The sequence below is a fragment of the Antrostomus carolinensis genome, unplaced genomic scaffold (genome assembly GCF_000700745.2).
Source record: "Antrostomus carolinensis isolate BGI_N321 unplaced genomic scaffold, ASM70074v2 scaffold14810, whole genome shotgun sequence".
Taxonomy (NCBI): Eukaryota; Metazoa; Chordata; class Aves; order Caprimulgiformes; family Caprimulgidae; genus Antrostomus; species Antrostomus carolinensis.
Genome location: NW_010290642.1, coordinates 39,334 through 62,386, shown reverse-complemented (window position 1 = coordinate 62,386; position 23,053 = coordinate 39,334). Strand labels below are relative to the sequence as shown.

At 37.0% G+C, this 23,053-nt stretch overlaps 1 protein-coding gene across 2 annotated transcripts in view; it reads left to right on the top strand.

The window, feature by feature from the left end:
- Positions 1-4,560: 4,560 nt before the first annotated feature.
- Positions 4,561-23,053, top strand: part of ATP13A3 (ATPase 13A3) — a 40,778-nt gene continuing 22,285 nt past the window's right edge. The window contains exons 1-11 of one of the 2 annotated variants that reach the window (XM_029086499.1): positions 4,561-4,607; positions 9,084-9,177; positions 11,219-11,392; positions 12,161-12,331; positions 12,654-12,724; positions 16,251-16,331; positions 18,096-18,165; positions 19,035-19,169; positions 19,977-20,049; positions 20,794-20,925; positions 21,936-22,115. In XM_029086499.1, the coding sequence (XP_028942332.1) occupies positions 4,561-4,607; positions 9,084-9,177; positions 11,219-11,392; positions 12,161-12,331; positions 12,654-12,724; positions 16,251-16,331; positions 18,096-18,165; positions 19,035-19,169; positions 19,977-20,049; positions 20,794-20,925; positions 21,936-22,115 (1,228 nt within the window). Of the gene's footprint in view, positions 4,608-9,083; positions 9,178-11,218; positions 11,393-12,160; positions 12,336-12,624; positions 12,725-16,250; positions 16,332-18,095; positions 18,166-19,034; positions 19,170-19,976; positions 20,050-20,793; positions 20,926-21,935; positions 22,116-23,053 lie in introns of those variants that run through there. The other variant, XM_029086504.1, reaches the window with a different exon arrangement.

Sequence of the window (23,053 nt, the reverse complement as noted above, 5' to 3'; positions counted from 1 at the left end):
TGTGGAACAGACCTTCTTTCCCTCATGGCAGCCAGGCAGGAGATCCAGAAGTCTAAAAAGCAAACAAGGAAAGACTATTTCTGTGTGCCTGAGAGTGGGAACAAACTTTGGGCGATTTTGACTTTTGGTGCTTGATTTATCTGTTGAGAATTTTCATTCATGTAAATAGGTGCTGTTTGAAGTAAGATAAATGAGCTGCCAGGAAGGTTAGGTGGTGTAGTGCTTGACTAGTTGTCCTTGATATGAATGACTGCTTTCCTAAATTCTCGTCTAACATGTCTTCAACTTGTGCATGTGCTGTTACATTAATAGCAAATTTTTAAGTGGTCTGAAAATAACGATCCGAAGACCAGTTCGTATGTTTTGAGTATAGTATTGGCTATAGTACTTTGTTATCAAAGTTTATTGTGATACTGAGTTTATTGTTAGATGTAGAATTATCTTTCCTTAATGTAGCATGTATTCTACTATAAACATTGCAATTGCTATTGCAGCCTGCAAAAAGTATACTTTAGAAAGAATACACTCTACAAATGTAAATACAATTTTGGTTTGGTGATTGTTGGATACAATGGTCTTCCTTAAGCCTAAACACAGAAACAAAAGCTTGTATTATAACAGAAAGCCCAAGATGGGAAGTGATAAAATAGGTATTGAGTGGAAGGCTTTGTTAAAATTCAGCTCGTGTACTTGTAAAATTTCCATGTATTCATTAAACTATTATGTCATTCTTATTGTTGGAGCTTGGTTAGTTGACTAAAGTGTTAAGCTTTGTTTGTAGTACAAATTATAAGATTAACTTCCTTCAAAATATAGCTGGAGGATTTTTGATCTTCCATAGTTCTTCTAGCTTGTAGGTCCTATCCAAACATTAATTGTATATTATGTGGATAACTTTGGATTTAAGGGTTCGCTGGAGAACTGTAAATTGCAACAACTTCCATTCATGTAAGGTGCATTTCTCATATTGAAGGTGTCTCTCAAAGAGAGTATCTTTTACATTTGTAGTCTGGACTACAAACTTAAGATAAATTTTATTGTGTTAAAATAATACTGAGAGCATTACATATAAATTAGAATTAACAAATGTAAGCTCATCCTAGCGTATGTTGAAGTAAAATGCGCTACTCGGTTTTTTATGGTCAGAAAAATGTGATATCCTCAAACTATTTGCTAAGTTGTACGTCAGGTATGAAGTGATCTGTTTTGGTTGTGGAGTGATCTTTGACTGACATGACTTTCACGTTTTGGGGGCAGGCAAAGACAGGATCCTCACGTGTGGTGTCAGGCTTGCCAGGCGGTGAGAGAAGTCTCTAGCGTTGCACTGCAGCTCAAATACACGGATCCCTCTGAGTCCGAGGTGTAGTGAAATCCCAGCTGCCCCAAATCATGGCTGTGGTCCTGGGTACTAACTGGAAGTTGTCACTGCAACAGTGGTGCAGAGCAGAGATGCAGAAATGCTGAGTGCAGGCACACCTGTGTTCAGAAGCTCCTTGAAGACTGTAAAAGTCCATAAAAAGGAACTTTGGAAACTGCTTTCTTTGAGGAGATATCAAGACTAATGAGTGAGGGATGGTGACAGACTGTTTGGAGGCAAGATGTCATAATGTGGGTGTTAGTAGGGCATTCTTACAGCCTTTAAAATCAGCTCCTAGCTTTTGCAGTTCCAAGTCTGTTTAAAAACGGTCATTTTCAGTGGCTGCAGGTTCTGCCAATCTTTTCAAAAGCAGCCAGTGAAAAAATGTTAGGAAATAGTACATTATTTTTATAGATGCTGAAATAGGATCTCTTACGTAAAGGAGGAGGACTGGAAAGTAAAATAGAGGACTTATGTCCAAGACACTGTGGGCAGAGGCTTTGGTTTCAGCTCTTGAAAGCTCGAAATGTTCTGTTCAAGTTTGCTTTTTTTTGGTGATTGATTTTTAAAGTGTGCAGTGTTTTATGTGATATCGTTTGAGAAGAATGTGCTCCTAAATATTTTTTGTCTTTATTTTTTTCTGATCCTTGCATCTTTTTAGCCTTGTATCTTTGTCCGTTTATTTATTGGTACAGCACATTATAAATTAGGTCAGTGTTTTAGATTCAGCTTTTCAGGTATTGTATGTGGAACTCATTGGCAGTTGGCATGGGCAGGAGCTGCAAGCTCAAGTAGTAATAGCTGATAAGACTTTTCCTTCTATTTTTATAGCTCCATTCAACAGTGTGCTTTCTAGAGTATGGTCTCTTGAACTATACCTAGAACTTCTTTCCTTGGCTGCTGGCAACTCTGTCATCAGATTAAATATTACACACACATTGAAAGCACTGTACTGAATGCAACTTTGCCCGGGTAGTACTGCCAGGAGTTGTGTAGGCCAGGAGGTCTCATTAGCAGGATGGCAAAGGAGAACTTGGGTCAAGAACAGATTTTTTAATTTTTTATTTTTTTTTTCCCCTCTCCTGCCGAGAAATGTTTCTGTGTTCTGGGGGAAATAGTTATTAATCTTCCTGGAATAATTTTGAAGAAGCATTTTCATTGGGGTTTTTTTTTGTACTGCTAGTAGCTGGATAAAAGGTACTTTTAAAAGCATGCACATGGACATACTATGACGTTCAAATTTTGAAATACACTTCACTATTCAGAGCAACTTTTGGCATTTGGCCTGAGGTACAAGAGCAGAACTGTCTTCCAAAGCACCATCTCCTTGGACGTGCCGAGTGCGCCTGTGCAGCGCCGGGTACACAGCCCTTGTAGGGTGATGTGGAAAGCTGCCTCTCACAGAAGGGCAAAAGCATGTGCTATTCCTCTGTCAGTCACTTTGTGAAATTAACTGCCATCCTCTTCTGCTAATGATCAGCTACAGCCCACTGATGTGTTTTCCTCTTTCCTAAGAAACTGAATGTATTTTGAAACTGAATGTGTTCTTAGAAGATACATTCATACCTCTTCCTGCCCTGGTGCTGCTCTTCCAGTTGAGTACTTCTTCAGTTTTTAATATTGTAACTGACAATATGGCAGAGATTGAGCATTGGTTGGTGTTCTGTGTATGTAAAGAGGTTTCTTACCTCCTGTAGGTCCATTGCATGAATGCCAAAGGCCTTTACCATAACACATGGAACAAACAGACTCCGTGTGGTACATGCTCTGAACGTGCGGGAATCGCGTGTTACTGGAACAAGAATCAGCCCTGGTGGTAAACATTGCCTTTGTGAGGTCTGCTACGCTGCTAGGTTCAGTCCTTCTCATGGTAGAGGGTTGGAAGTATGGCTCTAAAGTGCAGAAATGTTTAATTTCTCAGTGACTGAAGTAATGTTCGACTTCTTAGTTTCAAAACAAGACGATTTTTGTGTGTTTTGACAGCTAGTCAGGATGCAGTTGAAGATGATGTCAGTCTGCTGTGCAGCAGGCGCTAGCTGCAGTTAAGAATGACTGTTCAAGATTATTATTTTAATCAGAAATCTGAAAGACTTGTAATGACATCAGGCCATTTAAAAACTTAATTTTCAACTCCAGAACTATGAAGTGTCTGTTAATGGAGGATGTAATTGTTGTAAAAATTCTTGAAAAGGACTAGAAAAGTCTTTCAGGAGCCCTTAGAGGTACCGTAATGGCTCCTTTTGGACAGGAAAGCCAGGCTGGTCACTTAGTGACACACTAAATCAGATTCCGGGAATATGTTTCATGCCTGATCTATATTGTAATTTTTCTAGACAGGCCAATTGTGGTGTAGTGTTAGGTTCTTTTTTCCCTTAATTGTCTTCCTATAGAAATTTATGGTGCTTGGTTTATTTAATGACAGGGAATTGAGGAAGATTGACTCGTATTAATATCTGCACATAGGTGGTTTTTAAATTTGGCCTCTTTCATGCATCTCTCTCACTTTTCCTGTCTGCTTTACTAGATCTTTTCATTCGCCTTTTGTTCTTACCAAAGCCCCACTGGTTGATCCTTGTACAGAAAAGGAACTTTATTTCTGCAACATTCAGGTAGTGACCAAGTTACTTGTTTTACTTTTGTAGCACTTGATCTCCAAAGGCCGTCTAATTTGACGTATGTAACTGCTTAATTATCCTCTGTGATAAACTGTAACATGCTGAGAGTAAGAAATATGTGTGTTTCTTAACTCTTGTCTTTATCATCGATTAGCTCCTCAAGAATGAATGTTGTTGTCTTCACTGGCAACAGCTGTAAATACAAGGAAGGGTTTGGTCAGAAGCATATATGCTTTTAGCTGGGCAGATAATATCAGGACTCGTGTATAGACCTGAAACTGTCTGCAGGGTCCTGGTGAGGCATTTGTGGTTTGAATAGAAGGAGCTGATGCCTGGAAGCACAGCAGCCTCTGCGCCAGCCCGGCCACAGTCTTGCAATTGTTCAGCCACACTGGAGGGAAGAGAGGAAAAAAAAAAAAATAAAAAAAGCATTCCAAGCAGTGCCAAATTTTCTTTGATATGTTAATCTTTTGATAACAGTTTGAAAAGCCCTTGGAGACTTTTTTTAGATTTTAGACAAAATAGTTCATTTGTCAGGACTTCCCTTGTAGATAGGGTCCCAGTTATTAAGAACTGCCTCACTAACTCATGATAACAAAAGCAAGTGCAGAGGACAGCTGCTCGACTGCTTGTGGGTAAGAGAAACTTTTAGTTATTTCAGGATTTTTACAAGTATCTGAAAAGAATAAAATGGGGAATGTTTAAGATACAAGTGTGTTTATTTACTTGCCTATTTTAAGCAGATGAATTTTGACAGAGCACAAGCATAGCTAACAAATTGGTAATTTTTTTAATGCATATCCATACCCATACATGGATTTTACTAAAGACTTGAGCTGTCAAAATTATATTTTCATCTGAGAAACTTGATATTTAAATTACCGAGTGACTGCAGGAAACGTCAAGTTTCTTCTTTTGCAGTTGTAGTCTTTCCAGACCTTGGAATTTTTCTCTTGAAATCATGAAACTTCCAGTTAAACTGGAAAACTAGAAGAATAAACAGATGACAACAATGTCTGTATGCTAAAGCAGAACTAGTTTTTAAGGATTATGGACTTCAGACCAATGTTGAGGAGAACAGAGTGAAGATCTCTTTGCTTCCCACCCACCAGATTACACTTGTAGGGTAAAATTTGCACTGTAGTAGTTTGTTAATTATGACAACTGTTAGAAAACTGACTTCAGGGAAGCTAGTAGTCCTTCAAAAGTGTGGCTTGCAGAACTCTTCAGGCAGACTGATTGAGACTTACTGTGGTTCTTTAACAACATTTTCTTTAATAAATATGTCATAGGTTCACTTGAACCTTTTATGTTGTTGCCATAAATGTTTATTGCCTAGAAATATGTTGGTAGAACTGCTTGGTGTCCTGGTTGTTTCGTCAGGATAGATCAACAAATAGATATTGATGCAGTAATTCAGAAAAGGTGCAACGTTTTCTTCACTGTGGGGGGTGCCTGTAGTTTTAGGGTCTGTACACTGCCGTAATTTCTCCAGTGATCCAGTTTGTGATCTACTTTACCTCCCAAATAATATCGACTTAAATCTGAAACTGCAAGTGACATCCTACTCATAGCTACAGACTCTTCAGGACAGATGCAAACAAATGCAGTTTAACTTGATTTTGATATGCATTTTAACAAAGTTGCAGACTTACTGTTTAAGCTTGTGGTTTATATATGTGCTCTTGGAAGTGCTTACAGTTCACTGTTTAGCTGATCACTATACCATTTGTTAAATTTATACCTATGTTCTAACATGTTGCAAGTAATTAAATTCTCTTAATCTCTGTGGCAAATAGTATTTCTTTTACAGACCTTTTGGATACTTACTACTTCTTTGACTCTAGAATATGTTTAGCTGTACATAGGAGCTCAATGAGTAAAAATTATGTAAGTGGAGCAACAATAACTTTCACCATTTCCATTGTTTTTGGCCTCTTTCTTTAAAAGGAATAAATAGTGCTTTTTGGTTGCTATTTTCAGTCTGTTAAAGGGGAAAATAACTTCTCTAGCTAGTCACTCCAGGGATCTTGTGCTGGAGAGAGACTGAATGGCAGCCTGTGTATCAGAAACACTTTATATTTGAATATTTCTGAGTCCACGTTTCTTCTTGTGAATGAATTTCAACCTCATTTCAATTTGACTACTAGTAAAATGTTGTACTCCCTTGTGATCTGAAAAGTCCAAGGCTTATATTGAAATATTTAAAGTGTTAAAATGTTTATTTTTGCACCATATTATAGAAGGAAGGAAGTAAAGGTCAACTACAGATTGCTAAAGTCTCTTCTGAATTGGCGAGGTGCTGCTACTTATTTCTTCAGCTTGACCCAGCAGCCTGAAGTCACCTCCAAAGAGAGCAGCCCTGTGGAGCCCATGGTGATGGTGTTCAACCCCAACTTTCAGCAGGGCAGTGACAAACAAACCCAAAACAGTTACACATTTGAACTCTTGATGATGAGCTTGGGCTGATGAAGTGCCAGAAGGGACAGGATAGGAGGAAGAGTGCTCTTCTTCATTGCTGCATAGTAATGATTTTCATGACCCATCAACTAAGAAAAGATCTCTAATGTTTTCGAAGTTTAGAGATTTGAGTTTAAGTTTAATATGGAAAATTACAGGCAGTATGTGAAATACTGAGAATGTGTGTGTGAATTGAAGGTTGCTCAGTCAATGAATCTGTGTAAAATAATGCAGATGAAGCTAATGATGTGAGTCAGAAATAGCCTCCTAATGCTCCTTGTGTATTCCCTGTGTGATTCTACCCAGCTGGTCAAACTTGCTGAATCACAGGAATTACTGCTGGTGCCCTCAGTGCTGAGATTTCCCCTCGTGCTTCTTCAGACCAGCGACTCTACACTCCTTCCGAGCTGTGGAACAGCCCTAAATCAAAGCCACTCGCTTCTCTCGTGCTGCTGCCGTGTCCCATAAGGTGCCTGTTCTGACTTGTTGGCCATATGGAGATCTCAGTCAAGACGTATTGATCTTCAGGCTGTTAGGTTTATTTTGCCATCTAGTGCTTTCCTGTATCCAGTGTGGTTGTCACTAGATACGTTCCTCAAGGTTGGAGTTCTGCCTGCTGGCACTGGTTTTGGCGTTGCAGTACACTATAGCAGGGAAGTGCATGTTTGTTTAAGAGCAGACTGGTTCAAGTATGATGAATCTAATAATTCTCTCATGGAGCTGTGAACTCTGTTAGAAGTATAATTCTGTAAATACACAAAACTTTTTCTGGCTGCATGTCTTGCTGACTGAAAATGTGATTTGTATGATGTACATAAAGTTATTAGACATTACTAATTCAAAGATTGTTCTTGGGAGCTTTCTTTTATCTGGTTTCATATATATATATATATATATATATCTTTCCCAGGGTAAAAAGCTGTTTAGTGAAGAAAATTGACAGTTTAAACAAAAATGTGTTTTAGAACTTGTGTGACTTGTGTAATGGATAAGGAAGTATCAGTGATGCACATCTGTTGGCTTAATTTCTGAATTAACCTGCAATAAGGAAGGTATTCATAGTTCAGTATTGAGTAGTAGTCCATTTGTTGGTTTAACTGGAGAGGAGGTGGGAGGTCGCAGAAGCCACGTGAGAATGAGGTGATGTTGATAAACTGGGAGTTGGGAGGAAGGACCGTTTGAAGTTGGCAGTGCTGCTGAATGTAAGTGCTTGGATCCAGGGGCTGGCTTGGAGAGGGTCTGACTTGGAGTCTGGTGATTTGATCTCTGGAAATGTTGGGGAGTTAATGACAGCGAAGAGCTTGCTGATGGTTGTGCTTTTATGATAAAGTTACCCAATATTTTGAATAGTGGCATCGTTCTATTCAGTGGACAGCTGAGGTGAAGTTAAGTGGATGGCTTTTGCCTTGACTTTTTTGTAACAGCCTTCTGTCTGAAAAATGGCAATTACAATATCTACTTGTTTTATGTTAGTGAATCCTTAATACCTGAGAACTGCTTATATGCAGTGGAAGTGAGTGCTGTCTTCAGAGAGATTTATATATATGCAGCAAATAAAAACAAAGGCTGTGCAATGTCAGTGCAGAGAATGATAGTTAATCCGTGTCTTGGCAGGTGAGCACTGGCTATTCAGTGGTTTTAACTATGGTAGATGGTCCTGTGGAAACATGATATGGATGCATTAATTATAAATTGTGCACAATTAACATGTATGGGGGGGGGGATGAAAGTTAGATGCAGTTTTCATTTTAAAAAATTAACTTTTTGACTTGGCATCTTTGATTTTCTTTGTTTATGTGATGTTGAAACTTCTGATGAGCCTTGTAGTGTGTTGTAGCCTTTTGTTTGTAGTTCTTCCCTGTTGGAATAAGGATCCATGTGCACTACGTTTATCTCATAGACAGCTTCATATTTTTTCATACCTTTCCCTATTCATGAAACTTGTGATAATAATCTATCCTCAAAGTACTCCTCAAGATTTGCAACTATGAGAGATTTACAATAAGAGACAAACCCATTGGTACAAATTGAATAGTAGAAGAATGGGAAGGTAGAGAAAAGCCAAACTGACCATTAAGCATGTCTAGGTTTAAAAATGTTAAACTGGGGACTAAGCTTTTTTAGCACGTACTTATTTTTCTGCTCAGATGAGAAATGCACATCTCGAGGATACAATGCTTTTCTTGTTGAAGGATAGCCTGGCTTCTGAAAGCATCTGGTTGGAGCTGTTAAGTATAGAATGATAGAAATGTGTAATCTTGACCTACTTTTAAGCTTTTTTACAGGTCTAATTTACGTTTCCATTGTGAAGTTTGTAGAATGTACCAAAACCTGCTTGCTACATGTAGAATGTAACCGAGTTAAATTGGTACAAGCTCTTTTCTCTCTTTCAAAACCTGCTGGTTTTTAGTGTTTTACTTGTATTCATCAGATCTTCAGTCTTAAAGTTTACTACAGGTCCTTGGTCATTACTACTGGAAACTAGTAGCAGTGCAAATTTAGGATCTGTATAATATGCTGGTAGCGTGTTTTATGTGTATGCAGTTACAGAAAATAACTCAAAACAACTAATACTTGGGTATAAAATTGGTAATGTTGCTTCAATTTTTAATTTCTTTTGTTGTTAAAGGTCTTCCATATCTCAAGTAGAGAAGTTCCATATCTCAAGTAGAGAAGTTCCATATCATACTAAACATGGAGAAGGAAGAAAAGAAATTTGTCAATAAAGCAGAGGAAGATGAGATGGTAATTAATTCTCTTTGTCTGTTTTTATATGCTGGAAGAAACACGTTTTCTCTCTAAATGGGGCACATTACATCAGGAAGTGGACTGTCTCTGTTTAAATCAGTTTAGCAATTTTATAAGGTTATCCTTGATAATCTTTTTTGGTATTTAAAAATCTAGTCTTGGGACAGGGAATGTTTTTGTTGAAAGCCTTTGCAGAGGTTCTGAGTTGGTTTCCTTGAGGTCAGCAGTCTAATAGAGAAAAAGATTTTGATACTTAACAACTTTTTTTTATTTTAAAGGAAAATGGAAGCAAAGTGGGTTCTTGGGGTTTTTTTGTTTGTTTGTTTTCTTTTCTCCAAATACTGGAGCTTTTTTTCTTGTCATTTAAAGCAGGTTAATGCTCCATAATCAGATGGTACTCCACATACTCTTGCATATTCATATAAGTCCTTGTTCCTTCTTTGTGCAAGCTGCTGGGAAAAGCTGTTCTTCACTAGACCAGCTCTAATATGGAGAGTAGGCAAATCCACCTTACAACAAAGAAATGAAACTGAGGTGCTTATGATCTGATCACTAAAATAAATGCTTTTTGGAGGAAATAATTTTGTTTTGCCCCAAAAGAAGCATTAACCTCTCCCACTATCTTTCACCCACCTCTTTTTATTGGTAAGGAGTGAATACTGGCTCCAGTGTTTTGGGGGTAACAGAGAATGTCTGCTTTTTGTTTGCAGCTGAAAAGGCTGCAAACCGAACTGTTGAAAAGACTTTTCTTAGGAAAGGAGTTTAAACAATTTCTGTTACTGTTTAATGAAAAGTACAAAAAAAAAAAATGCAAAAAGTTGATGTCAGCATGAACAGTGTAGGTGGGACTCAATGGGAAACTTCATTGCCTTTTTGCAGCAGGAAATATAATCTGATGATGTAATGTGAAACTCAGGAATGTAACACAGCATCTAGTAAGTCACTGAATTATTTTCTGTTCCTGGCTGTCATCAGGTTAAGTTGGTACTTACCTTTGACCAAGGCACACTTAATACTTTGTGGGTTTTTTGATTGGAAAAGAGGATTTTTCCGTTTGGTGCAAGTTACAGAGCCTTTGACAGTGTGGCTTGCAGTTTCTCATGTTTTACAGTAGCATTTCTTGTTAATTAGCAGGCAAAATAAACCTGTTTCTCTACTAAAAAGTAGTATTTGACCAATATATTTACATGCTTGTTTAGAAAGTATGGAATTCTGCTAGCACCACTAATTCAAAACTATGTATGCTAGCTAATCAAATGCTTAATGTGGCAAAAGCATCATTTGACAGAACCACATATGCCTTTGCTCTTAAACGCTTAGCTGGCTTGCGCTGTGTCATGGTCAAAAATGTGTTTGTTCACTGAGAGTTAAGGTAGGTGGTGTTGTAATTAATGTTTATAAATATGTTAAGGGCGAATGTCAGGAGGATGGAGCCAGGCTCTTCTCAGTGATGCCCAATGGCAGGACAAGGAGCAATGGGTGTAAGCTGGAACACAGGAGGTTCCACTTAAACTTGAGAAAAAACTACTTTACAGTGAGGGTGACAGAGCCCTGGAACAGGCTGCCCAGGGAGGTTGTGGAGTCTCCTTCTCTGGAGACATTCAGGACCCGCCTGGACACCTTCCTGTGTGATCTCATTTAGGTTCCTGCTCTGTCAGGGGGATTGGACTGGATGATCTTTTGAGGTCCCTTCCAATCCCCAACATTCTGTGATTCTGTAACCTCAGTCCTTAGGGAGCAGTGCAGAGAGCAGACAGGTCCTGCAATGAAATGTTTTCACCAGTGTGGATGTTTGCCTTTGTCAGGCTTTTACTGATGTTTGTATTCCTGACCAAGCAAAACGGTGTTCCTTTTTGTTGCCACTCTGTCCCATATTAGGTTTTTAAAATCTTTCCTTTCCCCAGAAAAGAAAAAGGAGGAAATGGCTTTGAAATTTGATTCACTTTAAATACCGTACTTTATAAAAAATTGTTAGCTTCCCGGGCTAGAGTAATTAAGAGGGTTGTAGTTGGTTATTTGTTTCTCTGTGTCCATGCAGGAGATCTATGGCTATGATCTGTGTCGCTGGAAGTTGGTGCTAGTTACTGCAGGGGTGATCTGTTCTGGTGGCTTTCTCCTCCTCCTCCTCTACTGGATGCCTCAGTGGCGTGTGAAAGCAACATGCAAAAGGACTACACTTAAAGACTGTGAAGTGGTTCTGCTGAAAACAACTGTAAGTCTATAGCAGGGTGGGCTTCTCCCAGATTGCAGTTGTTTTACACCCCTCTTGCTGCTTGCTAAAATACACAAAGCCTTGCCTGCAATGTAGACATGGTTTTGCTTTACAGCACTGCAGAACCGTGCTCCTTGGTGCTGTACGTAGCTTTGCTGCCCATATGGGAAGGCTGACAGCTGTTTGCAGAGGGCATAGCAAAAAGAAGGTCTTTGCTTTTGGATTTCAAGAATTAAATACATTAATGCTGTTGTCATCAAAAGCTACAGAACAGATACCTTGTTTGTATAACCTGATAACATGCTTTTTGGGTTTTCCCTCCCTTGTTCAGCAAAGATAAATTTGTTGAATTAAGGTGTAACTGTGGACCTGAGTGTCATTTGATTTCAGGTTATTTTCTTCCTCCACAATTACTGCCTACAGTCCCTGGTTATGGTCTTGTGTTAAGTCCTTAATTATTTGAAGTTGCAGGGTGAGTGCATCTGAATGCATAGGAATCCCGTATTTCCTCCTACCACAGAACTGCTATGTGAAATTGTGAAGGGCTGAAGATATCAAAATTCAAGTACCAAGACTCATTGCTTAAAAAAAAAAAAAAGTGTAAAAAATATGCTTTTAGAATTGTGGAAAGCAAATGTATTCTTAAGGTAGTTGATATTAACTTGGGGATATCTTCTGTAATTATGAATGGGCTCTGTTATTGACATGTTTTGCCACAACTACTGTAGTAAAATGCTGTTTCAACCAACTCATTTTTTTCTTTTCAAGGATGAATTCAAGATATGGTTTTGTGCAAAAGTTCGCATTATGCCTTCTTTGGGAGCCAATCCTTTACAAAATCCTAACCCTATTGTACACAAGGTTTCAAATGGCCATGCTGTTCATTTCTGTGAATCTGCTGCAGAAGAGAATAAAAATGATTTGAAAAAATATTTGCCTGTAAGTAAAGCTGCAATGCTACGCTTGATAATTTTCAAAGTATCTCAAGTAGTATTTAGAGCAAACACACACAATACAGTACACATGAGCTACTTCTTTTGTCTAAAAGGCTAACTCATTCTTTGGGTGGAGCACCAGTCTTTTCCTCAATAACTTCTTACTGGAAATTGTGGAATGCTTTAAAGGTTATTTTGAAAGAAAACGATTCATTTTTCATTGAAGTTTTTCTAAATTAACTTTCCATTACTGTTCAGAGTAAAGTAAGTCAGAAGAGAGGTGTTAAGCAGTGCTAGATAAATATCTGTGCCTGTTACCTTTGCAGATTCGTTATTTCACACATCACAGCGTGAAGTATTTCTGGAATGATTCAGTTCAAAGTTTTGATGTTGTACGGTAAGAATACTTTTTCTTTTGTGTTGTGCTTCAAACTGCATTTTTTAAAAAATGCAATAGGTTGCCTAAGAACATGGTGAAAATTGGTATCATATTCTGACCAGCTGTTTTAGCTCACTGAGTCTTTGAACCATCGTGAGAGCAGGGAGATTTCAACTTGGTGTGACTTTGGAAGGAAGGTATTTGTTTAATCTACCTTTATCGGGCATGGTTCGTATGAGGTGACAGGCTGCTTGCCTCTGCAGGCTTTTTGCCTGTTCTTGGAGTGTTATTTGAGAATCAGAGCACCTGTTCATAAACAGTAGTTCTCCTTCTATAAACTCTTAAAAACTTTCCTTCTGATGGAATAGCTTAAATTTTTGTGTTGCTGCTGAGCTAGACCCAAACTGAGTGTCTAGGAAGGGGGGACGTACGTACTCATACATTTTAATCCAGTTGAGCTGAATTTGATTTTTTTCTGATGCTACTGATAAGCCCTTCTCATAGTGCCAACAAGTTTAAATGAACACAAGCTTCTGTTTTTGACAACTGCTTGTTAAAATAGGAAGTTCAGATCAGAAATATAAACTCTTTTTAACTTAAATCAATGTTCACTGCATTGAACCATCATGTGGAAAAGTCAAGCAGCACATACAGAAAAAACTAATGACCAATGACTGAAGGAAAGAAAAATAGCCAAATTTTTTGTAAGAAGAAACTTACTCTGCAAGTGTTTATGTTTCCCCAAAAAAGTGTGTGCAAGCAGTATGTAAAATTATCAGCAATGACAACAATTTAAAGGAATTATCGTAATACAAGCAGTTACAAAACTGAGGTCTCCTCTGGGAAGGTGGAAATGTCTCAGTTGATGTGTAAATAGTTAAAAGCTTTTTTATGCATTTTTTTATGTTAAGCTTCCCATAAATTACAGTTGTGCAGGTGGTGATGCTTGTCATTTTGCATTACAGGGTCCTGTTTTCATGCTTATAATGTTTGTAATTTAAACTGTTCAAAGGGAATATTTACCACAGATGAGATTTTAAAAGTTCTAATTAAAATTATACTTCTATGCTAAGAACAGATACAGGAAAAAAATCATACGACTCCACGTGTTTAGAAAAAAATGTTGTTCCTTAGCATTAAAGCAGTGACTTGAAACTTGACATTTGTTGGCTGTTTGATTGTGCCTTTTGATGTTCTTGTGATAACTCAGCCAATTTATAAGCCCTGGAAAAATCTCAGATATGCCTGTGAAGTTATGTGAGCATTTATTCAATCGCATTCTTGCTGAGATGCCAGACATTCATTTGTTTGATGTATTAGCAATGACTGAGCCTGACCACTTGTTTAGTCAGGTACTGTAGCTGAGCTGGGCACCATTATTTAGCAATTGGATAATAAAGAGGAGAAACAGCTGGGTCTGAGACGTACCTGATACTGGCAGAGCACTAAGTCACTTTTGCACAAGGTCAAATAAGAACATGAGTTTCCTGTAACTTTTAATTAAGTGAATTAGGTATGATCATGTAGTGAAGTACTAGATACCACCTCTGAAATAATAGCTGAACTTATGAATGATAAATCTGCTGAAAAGAAGTCTTAAACATTTGTCCTTCCTTGAGATCCTTTTTCTGAATCTGCTCCTCAGTTTGTGTGAAGACAGATATATGAATGATGAATACCAGACATTGGTATTACCTAATATTTTTCTGAATCTGCTCCTCAGTTTGTGTGAAGTCCATACATTGGTATTACCTAATAACATGGTAGAGAATCAAGTGAATGTTTGTAAAGAGATGGGGTATGAGACTGAGGGCTTTACAGTAAAATCCATAAGGCAAGCAACACAGTCATAGTTGTGATCTAAGTCCAATGCTGCATCATGAAGATAGATTCACTCTGTGCAGTCAGTTACACAGGTATCCAGAGACAGAACACTTCAATCACATAATTAAAGACTTAGCACAATACAAAAGGGAAACAAATTAAGATTTCTTGGGCAACTAATTCAGTTATGAAAGCCTGAGTTTTATATCATTGTTCTTTTTATAACGTAATATTAAGATCACTGTTTTAAACACAGGAAATGCAAGTGTAATTGTTCTTAAACTAAATCAGACTTGGTCACATAGCCAAAGAGGATGCAACTTTGACCTTGTATGTCTGTTTTGTTTTAGCTGGTGTTAACTGAATCTCTGAGTGAGTTGATGAGTGCTTTATGCACACAGGGATTTTTTTTTTTTTTTAAATGCCCTGGGAATTCAGTACTGTAACAGTACTATAAAAAGCAGATAACATCCTGCTAGAAGCTTTGCCTTTGCATGGACATTACATGCATAGGTATGCAAGTTTGCATATACAGCACTTAGTTTTAGGAACCCTTCTTGAACTCATTGTTACAGTCCTTTTTGTGCTGGAAAAGAAAAATTGAATCATTTGGCATAGAATGGCAGGAAAGGCACAGTTATTAACAGAGAATTGTATTTTTATTTATCTAAAAATCGTAATTTTAAAATCATTGAACTTAAAATTTTAGGGAAACCTGTAAACCTATGGCCAGATTTACACATTAACATTTTTACCTTCTCTTCCTTTACGAGAAGTTGGCAGAAACATGGTCCCAGCCTTTGCAGTTGTGAGGGTGTTTAAAGCTTTCCCTGTGTTCTAGAGAATGGAAATAATTTTTACTATGTATGCATAATAGTTTTTTCTTCATTGGGACAACTCTGAATCCTTTTTAGTAGATAACTTAAGATCCAATACAAAAAAGAATTGTGCTGGTTTTGTCATGTCATCTGTGAAAGCCTTTTGGAAGATATTGACTGTGCATCCAAAGTCTGCTAGAAAATGCTTGGGTATTGGGCATGATAGGTCCAATTTACTGAGTTTGGGAGTTGAAATGATCCAACAGCTGTAAACATAACGATGTTTTAGGTGTTCTTGCTTATCTGCACATCTTCTAAATTATAGCATTTGCTTTCACAGCATGTAGAAAAGTCCTGTGAAGATGAGTCTTCCAGTGATAAGGAAATACTTAAAATGTAGACTGTACTTTACCTAGTCATAGATAAAATTCTGATAGCAAGATGCTGCAAAATGGCTTCGGTATAGATTTATTTGATAAATTGATTAATAACTGTTTCTAAAATGCTTCCATTACTACTTAGAGACAAATAAAGATAATTTGAAGATATATTAATCCATATTGATTTCATATAGTGTTTTATAAAACTTGCTCACTTTTCAGAGACCTTTGAATACTAGTTATGGTTGTGTTTTATTTGATTTTTTTTAAGTGTATCCCTTTTGATTGAAGTAGATGTGACTGTCTTAGCGAGTAAGACCCGTCAACAAGAGGACTGCTTTTAACATCTCATTGGTATCTGCAGTTGTGGCAAAAATAGCTAGAGAAACGTTAATCAATATACTTCGTCCTTTTAGAATACAGTGTGACTCTTGGCAAAGACCTAGCTTTTTCGAGTTACTTAATAATTTATTTTAAATATCAGGTTTCTTAAATAACTCATTGACTTTTTCCTTTACTTAGAGGTCTAGATGAATCTACGTTCTGTTCTTCAATTCATAATGAGCACAGCACAGGACTGACAAAGGGAATGCATGATTACAGGTAATGTTACAGTATTTCAGGGAAGAATTGGTTTTGTTCCATTACCTGCACTCAGAGTGTTAACAAAACTAGAAGACAGTTGAGTGATTAGTGTTACAGACAGGCTCTTACACTTCCTTCAAAGAAGGCTGTTAGATGTCTGAAATTCTTCTTTTTCTTACCTAAATTTTAAGTAGGAACTAGACTCTTGATACTGTGCTGAGTTACTTTCCTCAAACTACACTGACCATGGGAATTGGATCTGTTGCTTGAAGTAATTCAGAATATATTGCTGAAACTGTATTTACTTCTTACCATTTTTAAATAAAATGAGTGTACAAAAATAACAGCAAGCAGTTATGTGTTCATCCACATTGGCAGGTATACAGTAGAATTTGGCAGCTGGTATAAAACATAGTAGTTATTTTTTCCATGTAACATTTATGTCACTTAAAGGTGAGTTACCATAACATATTGTCATTGTTGAATATATGGGTTTAGAGACAAATAGACTGATACCTAGTGGAAAAGTCCATCAAGGGTTCTTTAGCTGCAAAGATGCTCATTTGTCTCAAGCTGCAGATTGTTGAAGGCTTGAAGGGAATGCTGAGGGAGATCGCTCTGCTGCTGCTTATTTGCTTTCCCACCTGTGGCTAGTGGTTATTATGAAAGAGGGGCTAGTATACTAGATGTCTAATAAGGAATATTGGATGCCAGGAAGCAGCAAATCTGGACTAAACTGTAACTAATTCCTTATTTTAGGAAGATCAGGCTGAAATTTACCAGGTCTCAGAACTTTGGCTGTGATTTTATAAGCTTAGTATCACAGGTGTGTCCCATAGCTTGCATGGATCTGTCTCTGGTTGGTTGGGGCCAAATGCATTCCTCACTTTTTCTTTTAATCATGGTTGTCAAGAAATAACTAGGGAAAAAAACATTTTTAGCTTGCTATTTTAGACTAATGGTGTCAAGATGCCTGTCAAGGGACACAGATGAAGTGCATAGGTAGAGAAGAACTTAGTCTAGAATGTAAATGTAACTTTAATGGTACATAGTTCAGGTATTTCTTGGATTTCTCTGGAATATAAGTTGTGAAAATCCAGATATGTACCTAATTATTGGTGTTCTAATTTATTGATACACTACACAAACTAGAATAGTTTGGGTTCTGTCACCTTATAGTTTAAAATATGGAAGCATCATCTTGCTCATCATTCCATTTTCTGACACTTTGTGTCTTTTCCTACAATAAAAGCCTTTTCCTTAAGAACATCCTATAAGGACTTCTTCATGTCAGTGTGATTTAACCAGCTCAGATCCTATCAGAAGTTAGTTTCTTACTCCTTTCCATGAGTTGTCTTTCTTCATGCTAAGAATATTGCTAAGATACAAAGCCATTTACACAGTGTCTTACTGCAGGGTAAGAGTGAATGTTTGTTTGAGCTGAAGTTAGAGAACCCCATATTAGTTTTTAGAATGACATGGTTAATAACACCAGACCTATGCCCAGTTTACAGGGGAATCTTAAATTCAGGTTAAATTTAATTTAACCTGAAAATTAAATTAGAGTTTAAATTGAAGTATAAAATAATTATCTTCATATTGGAACATCTCACTGGGTCAATGTTTTCTGATAAATGCCTTTTGAAACAAGATGATAAATAAAATGGACCATAAATTAAGTAGTATTTTATTCTTTCTCATACTAATGGAATTACTTTGAAGTGAATACTACTTCTAGTTAAAATTTTAACTGTCTTTTGATATTTTTCTTTTTTAATGCAGAAAATCATTCTATGGAGTAAATGAAATTGCTGTGAAAGTGCCTTCCATTTTTAAGCTTCTGATTAAGGAGGTAGGGTCTTTTCTTTAAGCAATTAAAAAAAAAACCAAACAGGCTGTCATCAAAAGTTACTTTAAGTACAATGACTGGACTGGTCTTCAAATAATAATGTAAACCAGAAATCCTCCCCCAGAGCACAGGACTGTAAAGCAAAGTGATATGGACCTTTATTTTTGAGCTTGCCAAACTTAAGAGCCTTAGCTGTAAGCTCTTCAGAGTTCACAACCTGGTGCCTTAGCAAGGACATTAGAAAATGTGTCAGAGTTCTCTCAGAGGATACACATCTTATCTTTTTTGTTGTTGTTAATTTCAAACATAAAATTAACAGTTGTGTTCTCAGTTATCAGCCCAGGGATTATACATTACAACATACACATCGTATCAAATGTGTTCTTGCATATACTTCTGTTGAATTTGTTCCATTTTCCTTGTATCAGGTGGATTTGAATAACTGATTTGTTACCCATGTGCTATAATAATACGTTATAGAAATTTCTGAACAAAGAAACTCCCCAGCCTGAATTAACAGAGTCAGAACTTGAAATGTCAGTGTATTTATTAATAAGAAATAGATAATAACATCCAAATTAATTTAAAAATTGTAACTTAAGGTGCATCAGATGCTCCTATCATTTTGCTTTGAGGTGTAGGGGAAAATGCGAGCAGTCTTAAAAGTATGTATTTGTGTATTATTTTCCTGAGAACTGTGGTTTTGAGGGGTTGAGGAAGTAGTGAAAAAGAGGGAGTAGTTTGGCAAAATCATGTATAAAGAACTGAAAGATTTATCTCCTCCATGGAGGAGGAGGATGATTCTAACTGTCTTCTGACAGAGGATGCATGTGACCTTTTGGTGTAACTTTAATGTTCTGTCACTTTTCTAGGTTCTGAACCCTTTTTACATTTTTCAGTTGTTCAGTGTGATATTGTGGATCACTGATGAGTATCACTACTATGCATTAGCAATTGTGATCATGTCTGTAATATCCATTGTTAGCTCACTCTACACCATTAGAAAGGTAAGTTCAAAGAAAACAGATGCATCTTTTCAGCTTTTTACCAATTGGTTTATTTTGATGTGAAATTGCCTACAAATCTTTTAGGAATTTTTCGGAGGTGTAAGTAGAACATTGTTGTGGGTTTTCCCTCTTTGAGCTGAAAGAATTTGGATTTACAGTTCTCTTTGAGACCCCTTGATGCTGACTTTCTGTGCTGTTGAGTCAGTAGGTTGACCTCAGATAACAGAAACTCTACTTCACTTAACTAAAACCTGGACACAAGTTTGTATAGGAAGTTGTATTGACAGTAGTAATTCATCTTGCGTTGTTTCCTTCTGTTTGAAAAAGTCCAACAGAATTGAGCACCAGACAAACGTGTGGATTGTTAAATTGGTCACATGTTTTTCTCTGTAGACTTTGCTGTAGCTGATCCAAACTAAAGCAGTAGTTATTCTTAAATTACAATCTCTGAATTCAGACCAGAGACAAAAAAAAAAATCCTTAATCTTTACCTTAATCCGTGTTCATACAACTACTGCAGTTTTTACTTTTGTATGTTAATGAATAACTGTTTTTATAACATCTTGCATGGCAGTGTATATTTGCTTCTAGAATGCTGTTAAAAGTAAGAACATGTACACATAGGTGAACTCAGACTTTATTTGCCTGTAAATTTCCTAAACTATGTTCAAGAGAATGTTTTAAGTAACACTTTGTTGTAAAAGAATGTTAGTAAAGAATCTCATCACTTCTACTTGTAGAGACAGAATGTGTATTTAGAAGACAAGCTTTGCTTTTAAATAATCAACTGATTTCTTCCCTTTGCAGCAATATGTTATGTTACATGACATGGTAGCAGCTCACAGCATTGTCAGGGTTTCTGTCTGCAGAGGAAACCAAGGTAAATGTCACAGGTGGTTTGGAAGGTTGAGTTTAAATTGTTCATTCAGTGTGATTGTAAGGTTGGTGTGCATCTGGGCTGGTTTTGATCAGCTTGAAATGCTTGCATTTCTTAGCAAAATTGCATGGGAAAAGGAGAAGCTGCAAACTGGAATTCAGATAGGATAATCACCTTCTAGATGGTATTTTTAGTGATTATCATGTTTGTTCTAGATTAACTGCTTGTCCTATTCCTGTTCTCATTATCTACCACTCCACATACGTAACTGTCATCGTAGTTTCTTTCTTGGCTTGAAGACATGCATATGTTTGGTTTCCATTACAATTTATTACCCAGCAGAGGCTGCAGGTTGATTTCTGGACTTTTGCTCATTTGGCTACCACAGTAGTTGAAGATGGTTGGGTTGTGGTGTGTGGTATTATTTTGCAAGACATGCATTTCAGTTGGACTTGTGTCTTTATACTGAAGTTATACTTCAGTTAATTGTTAATATGTCTTGCACAACCTTGATTCCTTTCATTTGTTATGATGTGCTATATCCATATGCTCTAGAGATTAATCTGTGATGGAAATGGGTTTATCAATGGCTTTTTCTGTATCTTATAAAGTACTTTTTATAATACCATTAATAAAATGGAGTAGAATCTTAATTGTCATCACCTGGATCTTAGCTATGGGGATCTTTATCAGGTTTTGTAGATGGTTGCCACTTTCAGGTAAACTTGTTTGTGTTTTAACACTCAGAAATAGAAGAAATCCTTTCCACTGACCTTGTGCCTGGAGATATCATGTTGATTCCATCTAATGGGACAATTATGCCCTGTGATGCAGTACTTCTCAGTGGTACTTGCATTGTAAATGAAAGTATGTTAACAGGTAAAGTAGACTTGATACAGTTTTGTGTGGCTAAATGTATTAGTTTAGTTTATACCTGTGTGCCTGCTTAACTTGCAGTATGCTCTAGCAGAAGTGGATATGTTTATTTTGCTCGAAACGTGTATATTCTTGCAATTACATATGCTTGTAGGTACTTATGTTCTGCTTATCTGCAACAGCTACCTAGTACTTCTTGGCACCTCCAAAAATTAGTGGTGGTTTCTTGATGAAAAGCTTTCTACTTGATAGTTTGTCTTCCTGCCTCTTCACTTGGTGTTCTCAGTGCAGATTGAGTTCTGCAGTATGTTTCTTCAGGGAATTTTTGCCCAAACTTTTTAGCTGCTTCCAAGAATGAAGGTAATGAGTAGAACATTCTGCTGTATTTAAAACCAGAAATTAACTCAAGTTGTGCCTGCATATGCTGCAACTAGGGACCTGATGTATTTGAAGGACAGCTTCAGTGAATAGGAAGGACTTTTTTTTATTGCTAGGATATTCCTCGAATGTTTCATTGTCCAAACTGGCATTGTTTAGAAAATAGTAGTTCAGAGACTGTGTTTTATCATGTTCAATTCTTTGAAGATACTTTAGCTTCTTGCTACTGTTAACCACTGATAAAAAATAATTGCAGGCTTGAGTATACTCAGTCACCAAAGGAGCTGAAAATAATGTTTTTCAGCTTCTAGTTTTTCTGAATAAAGATGAGGTGATGCCTTGTAGCATGTCCTGTTTTCTTTCAATGAACTGTATTTTCTGTCTATCTGATTTGAAATAAGAGGCACAAAAACTGTGTTGGTGAATAACAGATAGTTGCGTAGGATTTGGATAAAGAATCTGGTGAGCCAAAGCTAATGGGTGAGAGACCACCTCATAATGAAAAGGAAGATGACTTCTTTCATAAGTCTGTTTCTGTGCTGATGGAACGAGATTATATGGTTCTGCTTGAAGTTGTGAAGGAAAAAACGTCTGTTCTTACTTGATCTTGCTTAGAGACTCTTTTTCCATTTAAGGTGAAAGTGTTCCTGTCACAAAGATTAATCTACCAAATCCTTCAGAATATCCGAAAGCGATGGGAGATGAAATATACAGCCCAGAAGTGCATAAACGGCATACTTTGTTCTGTGGAACCAACGTCATCCAAACCCGTTTTTATACTGGAGAATTGGTCAAAGCTCTAGTAGTGAGGACAGGTACTGATTAAGTTTATCACTTGTTAGCACACTACTTGCTTTTGTAGGTGTACATCAACTGATACTTTGGAGTATTGTGGTGAATGTTGATAAGCTCGAGTATACCCCAAATAATTTGATTAATGTCTTACAACAGTAATAGAACTAGATAATGGTCTGGAGAGTATCAGTTGTCAAGCAGGAAAGTGAATCAGTTTTTAGCATCAATACAAAACTTACCTGAATGAATTTTTCAGGTCCTTTAGATGTCTTTTACAGTTGAACTATATGTGCCTCTTTAAAAGGTTTGGCATACCATCGCAGTGGGTGGGTGGTGGGGAACGGCTTATTTTAGGGGAGTCATTGGCAATGTCAAATGTTTTTCTTAGCCCAGAGTTTTGTCAAAGCACATAACATTTGCTTAAAAAATGTGTTCTATCTATGCCTTTCTACAGATGTGCTTATTCATACTGATACGTTAAAGGTTTGGTTTTAGATAATACAGATGTTCTATTAAAAACAGTTGCATGGACTAACATAGTTGAGGGATTCTGCTTTACAAAGGTGATCTTAAGAAAACCACCACAAAATAGATGAATGAACCTATAATCCAAGCTAGAGTAGAACTGGGTAGGGTAAATTGGACTATATTGACTAGAATACGACTTAAAGCAAGTTCTCCAACAAGTAACTTCATCCTAATTAGCCTCTTCTTTCTCTGGTGTCTTCTCTTTACCTCCTGTTTTAGCAGTAAATGTTCTGATTTTTTTTAAATTAAATTCTTTAATATCTTTCTAGAGGCTTTTATTAGTCTTTTTTTCAAAGAAAAATATTTCCCTTCCCTTGAATACATCTCTCCTTTAATAATAACCTCTCAACTTCTTTTGTTTCTTAAATAAGGAATCTTGTGTGCTCAGCCTGGCATGTATATACAGACAGGTGGTCCAAAACAGCAGCAG